The sequence below is a fragment of the Kogia breviceps genome, chromosome 5 (assembly GCF_026419965.1).
Source record: "Kogia breviceps isolate mKogBre1 chromosome 5, mKogBre1 haplotype 1, whole genome shotgun sequence".
NCBI classification, from domain to species: domain Eukaryota; kingdom Metazoa; phylum Chordata; class Mammalia; order Artiodactyla; family Physeteridae; genus Kogia; species Kogia breviceps.
Genome location: NC_081314.1, coordinates 148,106,044 through 148,119,854, shown reverse-complemented (window position 1 = coordinate 148,119,854; position 13,811 = coordinate 148,106,044). Strand labels below are relative to the sequence as shown.

Below are 13,811 nucleotides of genomic sequence, written 5' to 3'. Positions count from 1 at the left end.
GGTGATAATGGCGGGTGGCGCAAGGTTTTTTAAATTGTGGTAAAATACACGTAACGTGAAATTTCCCATTTTAACCCTTTTTAAGTGCACAGCTCTGTGGCATTAAGGACACTCGCGCTGTTGTGCAAACCATCCCCACCGTCCGTCTCAGAACCCTTCTCATCTTCCCCAAACGGAAACTCTATACGCATTAAACAACAGCTCCCCATTACCGGCCCCCAGCCCTGGCCCCGTCACCTACCTTCGGTCCCTGTGAATCTGGCTCCTCCAGGGACCTCACCTCGGTGGATCGTACACTACCTGTCCTGCTGTGACTGGCTTACGTCACTGAGCCTCATGTCCTCAAGGTTCCTCCATGCTGACGTCAGAACCTCCTTTTTCGGGCTGAACAAGTATCCCATTGCGTGAACGGACCGCATCTTAGTTATCCATTTTCCCAGCGACGGACACTGGCTGCCTTGACATTGTAGCTATTGAGAGCAATGCTCACGTGGACATGGGTGTACAAATACCTGTTCAGGGTGCGGCTGTCAGTCCTTCTGGGCATATACCCAGAAGTGGAATTGCTAGGTCAGATGGTAATGCCACACTAATTTTTTGAGGAATCTCCATACTGTTTCCTATAACAGCTGCGCCATTTTTTGCTGCCTTCCCACCACCAGCGCACAAGGGCTCCAATGTCTCCACATCCTCACCAACGCTTGCAACTTTCTGTTTTACTGATAGTAGCTGTCCGCATGGGTGTGAGTGGTGCATTTGGTTTCATCACAGACCGTGGTTACTGTCTCGGGCGCTGCGGCCCAGAGACCCGCCCTCACCTGCCCCCTCCCTGCCCTGCCCCCGCTGTCCCCTCTCTTGCAGAAGAACGAGTACCTGTTCACGCTGGTGGCGGAGGAGCGGGACTCGCTGCTGCTCGGCCTGCGCTACTCGCCCACCCAGCTGCACTTCCTCTTCCTCGGGGAGGACGGGGCGCGCGCCTGGCAGGCCCGCGTGTCCTTCCGCGGCCCGGCTCTGACGGACGGCCGGTGGCACACGCTGGTCTTGGCCGTGTCCGAAGGCTCCTTCTCCCTCACCACGGACTGCGGCCTCCCCGTGGACATGTAGGTACCGCGGCGCCGGAGGGGCTGGCAGGGGGCCGTGTGCCGCCGGCAGGGCTCGCAGGGCGCACGCTGGCCCGCGGGCCTCGGGCGAAGGCCGCTGGGGTCAGGCCGGAGGAGGAGCGCCGGGCGCATTGGCTGGTGGACGGGGAACGGTCCCCGCGCCGCAGAAAGGCGCGCCGCGCGGGGAGGGGGCGGGGAGGGAGCCGCAGGCAGCCCGCCGGGCTGGGGGATGGGACTCGCCCGCATCCTCGCGCGCTGCGGAGTTGGTAGCATCGAGGCAAGGCCCAGAGGAAGGTCAGGGTGAACTCGGGCCCGAGGAGCCCAAAGGGAGCTGCCTCCTGATTGAGGCCCAGGTCTTGCTTTGTGACTTGCAACCCATCACTGCACCTCTCTGACTCAGTTTCCTTTTCTGAGACGAGGGAGTAAATATTCACCAGAACGCCAAATACACGTGCGGAATCACCTTAGTAGCTTTGACGCAACCCCGGGCACTTGAGAGCCCGAGCCCATCTCTTGTCGTTGCCGTGGCCTGGTCCCCATGGCCTGGTTCCCGGGTAAGCTGGGCCAGGACGAACCCCCCCCCCCCCCCAGCCCTCGGCGTCCAGCCTCACTGGCTGGGGCTCGCCACTCTTTTTTAATCACAAATGGTCCATTTACATTAACTCTATCATTATGACAAAGATTCCTTTCAAAGGTAGACTCTCACTCTGCTTTGTTATAATGAAACTTGTTGGAATAAAAAATTCTCCTTAACACTTACACACTGTTTAAACATGCCTTTATCACAGCCTCGTTTCCCCAAATACGTGGGGCCTTTACAGGGAGATGGCGTCTCAGGTGGGAGAGCCGGCGGTGGGGCGGTTCTGTGATGGGGGCGAGCTGTGCAGGAGGACAAGGCTGGCGGTGGGGGTGCTGGTGCTGATCGCGGCCAGGGAGGAATTTACGCCCCGGGGCCGGGCTTCACAGGCCTGGCAGGCGCCGCGGAGGGCTCACACCCGGACCCAGGAAGCCTGGGAGCTGTGCTCGGAGCGCAGGCGTTCTGGGACCTTGCCGTGGCCAGCTGCAGCCAGACGGCAGACCCTGGACGGAGCGGGTGCTTTGACTAGAGGACGCGGCGTCATGGTCCGGGGGGTGCTGGACAGTGGAGAGGAAGCCCACGCCTGGCTCTTCCCCCAGAGGCTCCAGCCACGCCGTCCCCTCCAGGAGGTCCCCACCTCTTCCCCACCCCGAGTTCGGCCTCCACTTGCACCTCAAGACCCAACTCCAGCCACATCTTCCCACACATCCCAGCTCACCAACGAGGAGAACCCCGTCTGGCCCCGACATCATCTGTCCCACGGCCCTGGGCTCAGAGGAGGGGGGCAGGCTGGGGACCCCATGCCAGGAGGAGCCACCGGAGACCCCCGTGACATGGAGAGGGGCCGCTGAACACCGCCACAGCACACGCTTTTGTAGAAGACCCTTGTCCTGGGGCAAAGAGCGTCCCCCCAAATTCACATCCGCTAGAAGCGGAGAATGGGACCTCGTTTGGAAACAGCATCTCTGCAGGCATAACTGAGCTAAGCTGAGGAGTAGGTTGGCCCTGACACAGTGACCTTACAAGGAGGCATGGGGGAGAAGGCCACACGATTCAGCCACAAGGCAGGAAACTCCAGGAGCCCCCAGCAACTGGAAGAGGTGGCAGGACCCTCCCCTGGAGTCTTCAGAGGGGGCACACCCAGCCGACAGCCTGATCTCAGACTTGTGGCCTCCAGCACTGCGAGAGAACACGCTTCCGTTGTTTAAGGCGCCCAGCCTGTGGCACTCGTCGTGGCTGACCCCGGACACTGAAACAGCCTCAGGCGGCGCTGCCCCCATCCTTTTCTACGTAAATGGGCCACGGCCCTAAAACCGTCCTCCAATGTTTTCAGAATGGCTGATATGCCCTTCCCGGCCACCTTATCGGTGCAAGGAGCCCGCTTCTTCATCGGCAGCCGGAGGAGGACCAAAGGCCAGTTCACGGTAAGTGTGGAGGAGCTGCCTGCCTGGACCTCCCAACACCAGTGCTCCTGGGGGGCTGTCACCACTGCTCTGGCACCCCAGTTTGGCACTGTCGTGTGTGCAGTTGGGAATGGGGAGCATAAAGGTTCAGTGGGGTCCCATGCGTGCCGGGCACACTCTCACCACAGGGCCTTTGCACCTGCTGTGCCCTCCTCCTAGAACATTTGTCCCACTCCTGCCGTGGCATACTGCCTGTGACTTTGGGGCCCTGCCCTGTGCCCTCATACCATGGCGGCCTTCCCCTCCACTCTGAGGAGATGACACCCACACCCAGCCCTCTCATCCCCTTCCCCAGATTGTCTTTGTAGCCCTGACCACCTTCAGAGCAGCTGTGTGTTTGCTCATTGCCTGTCTTTCCCTTAGAGTGCAGGGGAGGGGGGGGACCTTGCTCCGTGAGGGTAAGGGCTTTTGTTTCTTGCCGTGTCCACTGTAAAGAACCATGCTCTGAATATTTACCAATGGCATGCTTGGTTGGATGGATGGATGGATGGACGGATAGCTGAATGGTGGATGGACAGATAGGTGAACGGATGGCTAGATGAATGAGTGAATAGGCATTTGGGTGGATGGATGGAGGGACAGACTAATGGACAGATAGACGGATGGATGGACGTACAGATGGGTGAGCAACGTAGGCTGGTCCACAGGAAAGATCCCTTCTGTGGGGTGATGGCCTTCGAACGGCGCACAGCTCTCCGCCACGGCTCCCAACGGGCTGACTCCTCTCTCCTGGCGTCAGAGCTGAGACCCGCACCCGCGCTTCCACCGCTCCCTCGGGGTCTGGGTGGGCGGAGCCCAGTGGTCGGGGCTCCAGCAGTGCAGGTCTCAGTGCGCTGTCCCTCTCTCTGCAGGGCCTGGTGAGGCAGCTGGTTCTGCTGCCTGGCTCAGACGCCACCCTGAGGCTCTGTCCCTGCAGGAATCCGGAGCTCGCCCTGCTGTCCGTCCCCCCCATCCTGCGGGGACTCACGGGGAAGCCGGAAGATAATGAGGTGCTAAAGTATCCCTATGGTTAGTAGGCCACAGCTACCCCCTCCCCACGCCGACGGTAGACCCTGGGAGCCTTGTCACTTCCAAGCTCCCCCGGACACAAGGCAGGAGGGCGCTTGGCACGTGGATGCAGGGAACGCCGGGGCCTGATGCGGACGGCCCCGCAGGGAAGGAAGATGGTGCCGCCAGGCCCGCCTCCCTCCCAAGGGCGCCCCCCCATGGCTGTTTAAGCCCCGCCCCCACCCCACCCCCGCGGACCATGCCCTCCATCGACGGGTCGTCCCGCCTGGGGCCTGGGGCTGAGCTCACACGTCTTGCGTTCCCTAACTCCCACCTGCTGCCTGCTTTGCCCCCAGAGCAGCGTTTGGGGCCCTCTCTCCCCTTCCTCTCCAACAGACACCAGACGTCAGCACCCCACCCCCACGGGACCCCGACCTTCGAGAGGTTCATTGCTGTTTTCTGGGACCCCCCCCCAGCCTAGAGCGTCCCCAGCTTTGCCGTCTTTAGTTTGCGTTTGCAGCTCCGCAATGTAAAGTTAGTGCTGCGGGTTTGTTTAAGCCACACCCCCTGCCACGGAGACTCTGAAACCCGCCTCCCTCCTCGGGAGGCGGGGAGACAGCGCGACCCTCCCTCGAGCCTCGCGGTCCTTGCCTCACGAGTCAGGGGAACCCCCGGAGCAAGTTGGCCCTGAGACCCGATCCTGGACCCGTGTCCCCAGACCCCCGGGGGCACGCGGCCTCTGGGTTGTTTGCCGGGCCTCGGGCAGGAGTCCGGCCCCGGGCCCCTGCGGGCAGCTCAGGAGGTCAAGGACGCGCTCAGCGTCACAGACTGGCCGCCGGGGCCTCCGAGCAGACGTTGCTGTGAAGGGGCCAAGTGGCACCATCGGGGCGAGGGCTGGACCCGGGAGGAAGCCGTGACCCCCGGGGTCAGGGGTCAAGGGGCCTCAGAACTAAGCAGAACGGAAGCTGGGTGGACGCGCGCCAGCGAGTCTCCGGTGACGGAAGCGGAGCGCGGTGCGGCGGGACCGCTCGGGGCTCTCAGAGGAGCTCAGGTCACGGGCAGGACTAGGCGGGCGGGAGGCCGGCCTGCAGGGGCACCTCCGCGTCCTGCCCACTGGACACCCATCTTCCTGCCTCCCCGCAGAAGCCGACATGAAGGTGACGCTGGGATCCCGGCCGCCGTGTATCAAAGCAGAGGATGCCCAGTTCTGGTTTGACGCCGGCCGCAAGGGGCTGTACCTGTGCGTGGGCAGCGAGTGGGTCTCCGTGTTAGCAGGTGAGGTGGGTGGGGCCCCGGGGACCTCGGGGTCTTCTCAGAGCCAGTGATACTCAGGGACAGGGACGATCCCCCCACGGAGCAGCGAGCCTGCGCGCTTCACCGGGAGAGGCGTGCCCCCCTGGGCCCGACTGGTAGGCTGGCAGGCTCTCAGCTCTCGAGCCGTCTAGGGGAGACCGTGAGCCTCCCTGAGGGGGCCAGCCCCGCTCCAGGAGCCCCACCTGCTCTCCTCGCCCTCTCCACCCACTCGGGTCAAGCCTGGACGCGATGGTGCCGGGAGCCCGGGAGTGGTTCTGCTGGCAGGGAGGTGAGGAGAGGCTCCGTGATGCTCCCTAAGGGGGTCCTTGGGAAACGGGAACTGGCTCCAGGGGGACGTCCCCGAGCCGCGGCCTCCACTCTCTGGTTCACTTCAGGGCACAGCCTTTCGTGGAAGCCGCGAGCCGTGGGAAACGTCTAGTAGGGACCCGACGTGTCAGTGCCACCCAACTAGTATCGCTGGGGGCTCTGCAGACCCTAAAACCTGTGCGGGGATGAGAGGCTCCTTTGCCGGGCCTCCTGGTGAGGGCGGCACGGCACTCGGGGCCACAGTGCTCCGGGTCGTGGCCCAGGTCCCTGGGGTCGCAACCTGGACGTCCATCCGGGCTTCTGTTCTGGGGAGCATCAGCTGGGTCTCTGTGTCTCCATCGCAAAAGCCAAAGAAAGGCTGGAGTACGTGGAGGAGCATCAGAGCCTGTCCACGAACTCGGAGACGCTGGGCATCGAGGTCTTCGTCATCCCCGAGGCCGGGCTCTTCGTGGCCACCGCCAACCGGAAAACCACGTCCGCCATCTACAAATGGACCGACGGGAAGTTCTCCTCGTACCAGGACATTCCCACGCACCAAGCACAGTCCTGGAGACACTTCACCATTGGAAAAAAGGCAAGTCTGCATTCGGAGACTTTCTCGATCCTTTTTACCTTGGAAAACCCCACAGAGCCCAAAGGTTGGGGCTCCTTATGTAGATTTTACGGGGAAAAGCACGTCTGCTGGTTTCGAAGCCTCATGCAGGTTCTAAATGGCTTTTAAAGTCAGGCACGGCCGAGTCTCTATGTCCAGAATGTGACCGAGAAAGTCTGTTTGGCTTCCGCAAAATAGAGATCAGCCCATTTCTGAGACGCTGCCCAGCTCCGTGCAGACCCACCACTGCCTTCTTAAACCTCTGAGATAATCCGACCTAAACCAGTCGGCAGGGCGCACATCACGTCAGAATGAAAATAGGCCTCCGTTCCCAGCCTTCCTTTACTCGCTCCATAAACACTGGGGACACGTGAGGTCCTCCTGCAGGGGACAGGTGAGGAGGGTGAGGGCCGGGCCCGGAGGCCTTGGGTGGGAGAGGCTCGTGGGCGGCCTCCCCTTCCTCCCACCAGGGCTGCGTTGAGCAGCGGGCCACGGGTCAGGGCCAAGAGGGTCGTGCCCTTGTGAGAGCTTTCCCTTACCTCCGCGTGCCCGGCCCCAAGTCGCTCCCTCACTGACACGTGTGCCGGGTGCGGCCCTGCCCTCACCTGGGCCCCCCGACTGGGGACAAAACTGAGCAAAACAGACAAACCTCTGCCCGCCCCCCCCCCCCCGTCTCTGCAGACCCTCAGGGTCCTGCGCTCCAAGCCAGCCTGGGGAAGGAGTGACTAGCCCTCTGCGTTTGTGGTTGATGACATTTTAAAGGTTTATATTTTTTCGTTATAAAAAAACAACTTCATATCAAAGAAAAATTGGGAACTTTAAAAAAGAAGGAAAAAAGTCTGCCCCGTCCCCTAAGCAGCGGCTGAGTGTACCTGGGGCTGCTTCAGCCTCCGGGAGTACAACCCCCCCCCCCCCCCGCCCCCCGCCCCGGCCCCGGGCTTCTGGCTCCTGCCTCGGTCACACGACCCACCATCTGGCCTCCAGCTCACGTCACACGTAGGGCGTTGCCACGTTGTCCTCGATTGCGTGACAGACGTGTGCTTCCTGAGACGGCAGGGCATTAAGATTTTTCCTCTTCGCCCGAATAATGAACGTTTCTGTGCATAAAGCTTTTCCCGGGTTTGGGAGACAGGAACGGAGCTCGCGGGCTGGTAAATACGCACGCGGCTACGGGTCTTAACGTAACTCAGATCTGGAGAGTCAGTCCTGGTTCTTGGGCCCGCCCCGGGCCATCAGTCCCTGGCCCAGCCCCTGTCCCGAGGCTCATACTCGGAAGCCTCGAGTGCCAGACCCCTGGCACGGCTCACGAGAACGCTGTCCCGGTCCTCTCCCCAGATCTTCCTGGCTGTGGCTAATTTTGAACCGAATGAAAAGGGTCAGGAGTTCTCTGTCATTTACAAATGGAGCCAGAGAAGGCTGAGGTTCACACCGTACCAGAGGGTCCCCACCCACAGCGCCCGGGACTGGGAGGCCTTCGAGGTGGCCGGGGAGCACTTCCTGGCCGTGGCCAACCACCGGGAAGGTAGGGGCTATGGCCTGGACTCCAGGCCCAGGGCGGGAGCTCCTGCAGGGTTCAGTGCATCTCATATTGAAAACGTATAATAAACCACACGCGGCCCGTGTCCTCGGGCTTGGCAGTCGGACAGTGGCGTCTGAGGGCGGGCACGCCTGAGCACCCCCTCATCTGTCCAGGTAGGGGCGTCCCTGCCCTCGTGCACTCTGGGCGCAAACTCTGGAATGCGGTGGGTGCAGTGGGGACGGTCCTGGGAGGGGCTGCCCCGAGTGACCACAGTGAGCCCTTCCCTGCTCTGTAGCTCTCGGGGGACAGGGCCCCGGGGGGCAGCCGGCCCTGCAGGGCACCTCTGGCCTCGGCAGGCTCTGCAGCTCAGCGATCTCCTGAGTCTACAGCTGCCGGGGAACTCTGGGGGGTGCCGGGGAGGAGACCCCACCGCCACTCATGGGCAGAGGGGACCCCAGGAGCCCACCACCCAGTACCCCCCATGGCAGTGAGTGTCCCGGGAGAGGCCGGCCCAGCCCTGGGGGTGGGTGAGGGGCTCCAGGGAGCACGATCCGGGCAGGCTTGACCTGCGGGGGGGAGCGCCAAGGGGATGGCGGACAGTGTGAGGGGTGAGGCTGGGGAGGGCGGGGGTCCCACCTCTGGCTGCCAGGCCTCAGGGGGCTCTGGAGCCGTCCAAAGGCGGGGCCCCGAGGGTTCTCATTGGGGCACAGAGGCAGGAGGGTCACGTGAAGGGCGTTGTCACTGCTGGGGGCCTGGGGAGGGGGCAGGAGAGCAGGGCCTGGCTAGACTGGACGGGCTTCAGGGCCTGGGGCAGGGTCCGGGCGGGCGGGGTCTTGCCAAGGCCGCCGTGAGGCCACAGAGGCCCGTCTCCGTCCCTCCGCGGCGCTTGGCTTCCAGGCGACAACCACAACATCTACAGCGTCATCTACAAGTGGAACCCAGGGACCCAGCTCTTCGAGGCCAACCAGACCATCGCCACTTCGGGCGCCTACGACTGGGAGTTCTTCACGGTGGGGCCCTACGCCTTCCTGGCCGTGGCCAACGCCTTCAACGGCACGTCCACGCAGCTGCAGTCCTGCCTGTACGTGCGGCTGGGCGGCTCCTTCCAGCTTTTCCAGTCCTTCCTGGTAAGGACCCCGAGCTCACCCCGGCCCCGCACCTCGGCCTGCCTCCCGGGCGACGCGGGACTCGGGCCGCACGAGCCAGGGCCGGGGCCCCAGCCCGGGCCTCCGCGCCCAGGCGCCTCCCCAGGATAAGGCTCAGGCCGAGCCCCTGGGACCCCAAAAATGAGGCGGGAGGGCAGCCCTGGCATGGAGTTTCCGGCAGCCCGGCCGCTCAGCCGGGTCCCCTGGCCCCTGGGGGCCGTCACAGTCTGACCCACCTTTATGTGGGCGCCAGTCTCTTGCCCTGGGGCCGCAGGCAGCTGGCCTCTGACCTGGCCAGGGGTGGCGGCAGCACCGTCCACCTTCCCCGCAGACCTTGAGTGTCCTCAGCTGGCCCCAGCTGTCGTGGGCTGCACGGAGGGACCTCTGACGGGAGGCGGCGAGAAGGCTTTATTACGTGGCGTGGCCCCGACGCCCGGCTGAGCCACGCACGTGCCGCCGGGTCCCGGGCACGTGGGCAGTGTCGGCCTCCCTTCTTCACGCCCACCGTGGTCTAGGGTGACGATGTGGGGCCCCAACCCTCCTCCCACCTTCCCTCGCCCTCCTCCCTCCAAGCCGCCCAGCTTGTCCCTCTCAGTGTCAGACCCCAGGCCAGGCGCCCACGGATGATTCTGAAATCGAGAGTCACCGTCGGCCTTTGCATCGTCCTGGCCAAGGGCGTGGCTGTGATCACTCCCTTCTCAGTGGTTTCAGTGGCGGGATGAGCTTCGTGCCACCCCTGGGGACAGTCCCTGAACGCGGTGCAGACTCTCCTTTCATGCCACAAGCCCGCCACACGCGGCTCACTTCACACGTGGACCCCACGTGCTGCGCATATTGTTTTTCGACAAGTTCCTAATCGCTTTTTCCGAAGTCCCTCCCTCCCTCTCCTTTCCTGTTTGGGGAAGAAAACCCCCGTCTCTGCACATGGTAGCGTCCCCTGGCTTCTTGCTGGCCATCCCCGTCCCCGAGAGCCCCTGCGAACACCGCGTCTTCGGTGCCTCCTGAGCTTGCACCCGCGCGTCGGTGCTCCCATCGCGTCTGCAAGGTCTCTGGCCGGTGCGTGCCCGTGGAGACCCCTCTTTTCCCATAGCCCCCCTCCTGGGCCCTCCTGCCTGTGCTGTCCGGGCTGACTGCCTCTAGAGCTGACAATGGTCCCCTTTCTGGAACTTTCCTTTACCACCATCTTTGGCTGGAGCCACCACGTCCACTTCTGAGGTCCAGTGTTCTGGTTGACCTCAAGGACACCCCCCCACCCCCCGCCTTCCAGGTGCTCCCCGACACTCGCCAGCGTCCCTGCGGCTCAGCCAGGTTGTGTGACCAGGACAAGCCAACGGGTGTTGCGCAGAGTGAGCCCACGTCAAGCCTGGGCTGGGGGTCAGAGCTCCGCCCTCGCCCTCGGCAGCCACGTGGGCCACGTGCCCCGACAGCACAGCCACAGGCTGGGGGAGCCGTGACCTCGCCGGCTTCGTGCCAGTGAGAACCGCCTTCTGTGGCGGGAAGTGTGGGCACTTGCGGGGGCTGCATGCCTTACCCTGCCTGATGCGCCGCGTGCAGGGTTTCAGGGGGGAAGTTTCCTTGGGAACAGAGGGCAGCCCCCTGCCTCCCCAGGCGCCTTTCCTTTGACCTCCTCTGCCCTCGGTGCCCACCGGTTTCTTCGCAGTGGTTTCCCGTGCTTCCTGTCTCATTGGTCTCGGTGCCCTTTCATCCGGAAGGCGTGCGTCCCCAGGCCTGGGAGATGTTCTTAGTTTTCCTTGATCGTCTCGTGCTCCCCTCTCTCTAGAACGGTTAGCCAGCTTTCGGATCTCCTGGATTGAACCTGTCTTTTCTGTTTCTACAACCTAGAAGCCTTTCCTTACCTTTATTCTCTAATCGTGTTAACGAGCATCTTCTTGTAATGCTGGAAGTTGTGTTTCTAATATCCAAGAACTCTTCCCTTTAACGGTATTCTGTATTTACTCTATAAATGCGGTATCTTCTGGAATACTTCTGAAGATAATTATTATTTTATTTTATTTTATTTATTTATTTATTTTTTTGCGGTACGCGGGTCTCTCGCTGCTGTGGCCTCTCCCGTTGCGGAGCGCAGGCTCAGCGGCCACGGCTCACGGGCCCAGCCGCTCCGCGGCATGTGAGATCTTCACGGATCGGGGCACGAACCCGTGTCCCCTGCATCGGCAGGCGGGCTCTCAAACACTGCGCCACCAGGGAAGCCCCTATAATTTTATTTTTTTAAGAGTTTGTGTCATTTCTTTTCTTTTGAAATTTATCTATTTGGTTTATATTTATTTTTGGCTGCATTGGGTCTTCGTTGCTGCGCATGGGCTTTCTCTAGTTGCGGCGAGCGGGGGCTACTCTTCGTTGCGGTGCAGACTTCTCATCGTGGTGGCTTCTCTTGTTATGGAGCACGGGCTCTGGGCGTGTGGGCTTCAGTAGTTGTGGCTCATGGGCTCTAGGCGTGCGGGCTTCAGTAGCTGTGGCTCGCGGGCTCTAGGGCACAGGCCCAGTAGTTGTGGCGCACGGGCTTAGTTGCTCCGCGGCATGTGGGATCTTCCCGGACCAGGGCTCGAACCCGTGTCCCGTGCATTGGCAGGTGGATTCTTAACCACTGTGCCACCAGGGAAGTCTGATAATTATAATTTTTAAAAATTCTCTTCTGTTCCTAAAACCAGCTCAGTTTCTTCCAGTATGAGTGTATGTATATGTTGTAGCCTGACTCTCATGTTCCAGGTCTTTTATAAAACATCTGCAGGACCCTTAGTTTTCTGTTTCTGTTGAGCATGGCAGTGGGTGGCATTGTCACTGGCCGCCGTGCCCTGGGGAGCTGGGGATCTGGTTGAGGGCCTGGATGAAGTGCCATGATGAAGACCTTCCTAAATTGGCCTCTTGCTCAAATGTGGGTGAGGCTGGATCACAGTGTTGGCAGCTACAGGATGATAATCTCCGAGATGCACTCCCCAGACAGCTGCAGGAACCCTCTTCATATCACATGCTTGGTGTGACAGCCCCGCTAGGGACCCGTGTGGTTGACCAGAAGGCCGCTTGCCAGGCCTCTGTGCCAGGCTGCAGGACTGTGGTCTCTGGACACCACCAGGGTCGGCTCCCCTGTTCCACCAGCTTGTCTGCTAGATATCCGGAGACAGTCACCGCCAGTCTCTCAGAATAGTCTTCAGTTCCTGCCATGGCCCCCCGTGCGGTATGTTCCGAATCCCAAGGAGATTCTGGCCAATCTCCTCGAACGCTCGTCAGCGTGCCGGCTCCAGACCTGTGAGACACTGAAACTCTGCATTTCAGGCCGCATCTGGATTCAGCTCCAGTCTGCACCCAGCCCTGCCGTAGGCCTCAGACACAGAGGGGAGGCCGGGGCCAAGGGGCAGAGACGGTGCCAGCTGAGCGGGGCGGGGGCCATCCGGGTTACATGACCTAAGGGAGAACCAGCTGAGGGGGGTGACGTCAGCTGGAAGAATCACCCACAAGGGCGGGCGAGAGCAGGACCACAGTGGCTGTGAGAGAGCATGTCTCTGGCCGGCGGGCAGAGCTGACTGGGGGCTGTGAGGGGGCACTGCTGCCACCCGAGCCCGCAGACCACTGCGGGGCACTGCCTGAAGGCTGCCTTCTCTTATGACCCGTGTTTCTTCACAGTCGATGAGTCCTCGGAACCCACAAGATTCCACTTTCATGTTCTGCCGGCATTTTTCATACTGTGTTTTAATCCTCTTAGGTCCTGGAGATGTCTTCATGTGTTTCCACTTGATGTGGAGCTTTGCGCCATCTCTCACGGCCATGGGCTTTGAAGCAGGAGAGGCCGGTGCTTCGAAAGCATGTGTGGGTGGAGAGGCGCCCACATCACAGCGAAACCTTTCTGGAGGGATGGCCGGGCAAGGGGCGCACGCTGGTGTTTACGAAGCTGTGCACACAGACGGTGCTGGGAGGGGCGCTGGGCGGGGTCCCAGGGCTGCGGGGTGAGTTCAGCTCAGCGGGAGGGCCCGGGCCATGCCCACGACAGGTCTGTGGCTCAGGTGTATGTGGGAGGCTGGCTGCCCACCGTGGACGAATTCCGCAGCCCCACCCTCCAGACCTCCCCACCTCTCCCCCCAGGGATTCTGGAACCTTCCTCAGGTGACAGAGGCCACAGCTCCAACCACTTGGCCTCGCCATCTTGGACCAGAGGAGGTCCGAGCGGGGTGTGTCCGGGAAGGAATGGGCTCTGTGCACAGAAAGGCAGCCTCCAGCCGCTGGGATTTCTGCTCCCTGAGCGTCTGGCTGTGGGGTCTGTGGTCATGGTCACCACGTGTAGACCTCGAATGGAGGGGCCGGGGGAGGGGAGAGGGGAATGGTGGACCCAGATTTGAGCTTTATTGCCTGCGAGGCGGGGCTGATGGAGGTGCCACTGGCAGAAAAGAGAACCGAGAGCAGCGGGGGATTCAGGGCGGCGGGGGGGGGGGGGCGGCCGATGGCCGACAGGGGCCCCAGTGGAGAGGGCCAGTGCACCCCAGGAAGCCGCGCGTCGGGGCAGGTGGCGGGGACGGGCAGAGGCGCTGCCCAGAGCCATCAGTGGGTGTCGGGGGATGAGGGTGAAGCTGTGGGCTTGTCAGAAATGAAACGTAGTCTCCACCGGGAATGTAGACGTCCAGAAAGGAAGGAAAAGAAGGAGGCACGTCTGTAAGGAGGGCGGTGTGAGAGCACCTCAGCAGTCGGCACCGGGAGGGGCGGGGCTCAGGTGCTAAGGGCCCTGGCACGTCCTCCTGTGCCTCGGGTTTGCTCTGTGAGGCAGGAGCGGGCAGGGGACCAGGCAGCCTGGGGAGGAGCAA

General features: G+C 62.0%; 1 protein-coding gene across 4 annotated transcripts in view; it reads left to right on the top strand.

The window, feature by feature from the left end:
- Positions 1–13,811, top strand: part of TSPEAR (thrombospondin type laminin G domain and EAR repeats) — a 54,609-nt gene that overhangs the window by 28,423 nt on the left and 12,375 nt on the right. The window contains exons 3-11 of one of the 4 annotated variants that reach the window (XR_010840885.1): positions 862–1,100; positions 3,011–3,101; positions 3,992–4,148; positions 5,271–5,402; positions 6,095–6,321; positions 7,675–7,861; positions 8,756–8,985; positions 9,909–10,476; positions 10,664–10,712. Coding sequence is in view for 3 of the 4 variants with exons in the window: in XM_067035233.1 (XP_066891334.1) it covers positions 862–1,100; positions 3,011–3,101; positions 3,992–4,148; positions 5,271–5,402; positions 6,095–6,321; positions 7,675–7,861; positions 8,756–8,985; positions 9,909–10,133 (1,488 nt within the window). In the remaining variant the exon portion in view is untranslated. The other 3 variants (XM_067035234.1, XM_067035233.1, XM_059064047.2) reach the window with 3 other exon arrangements.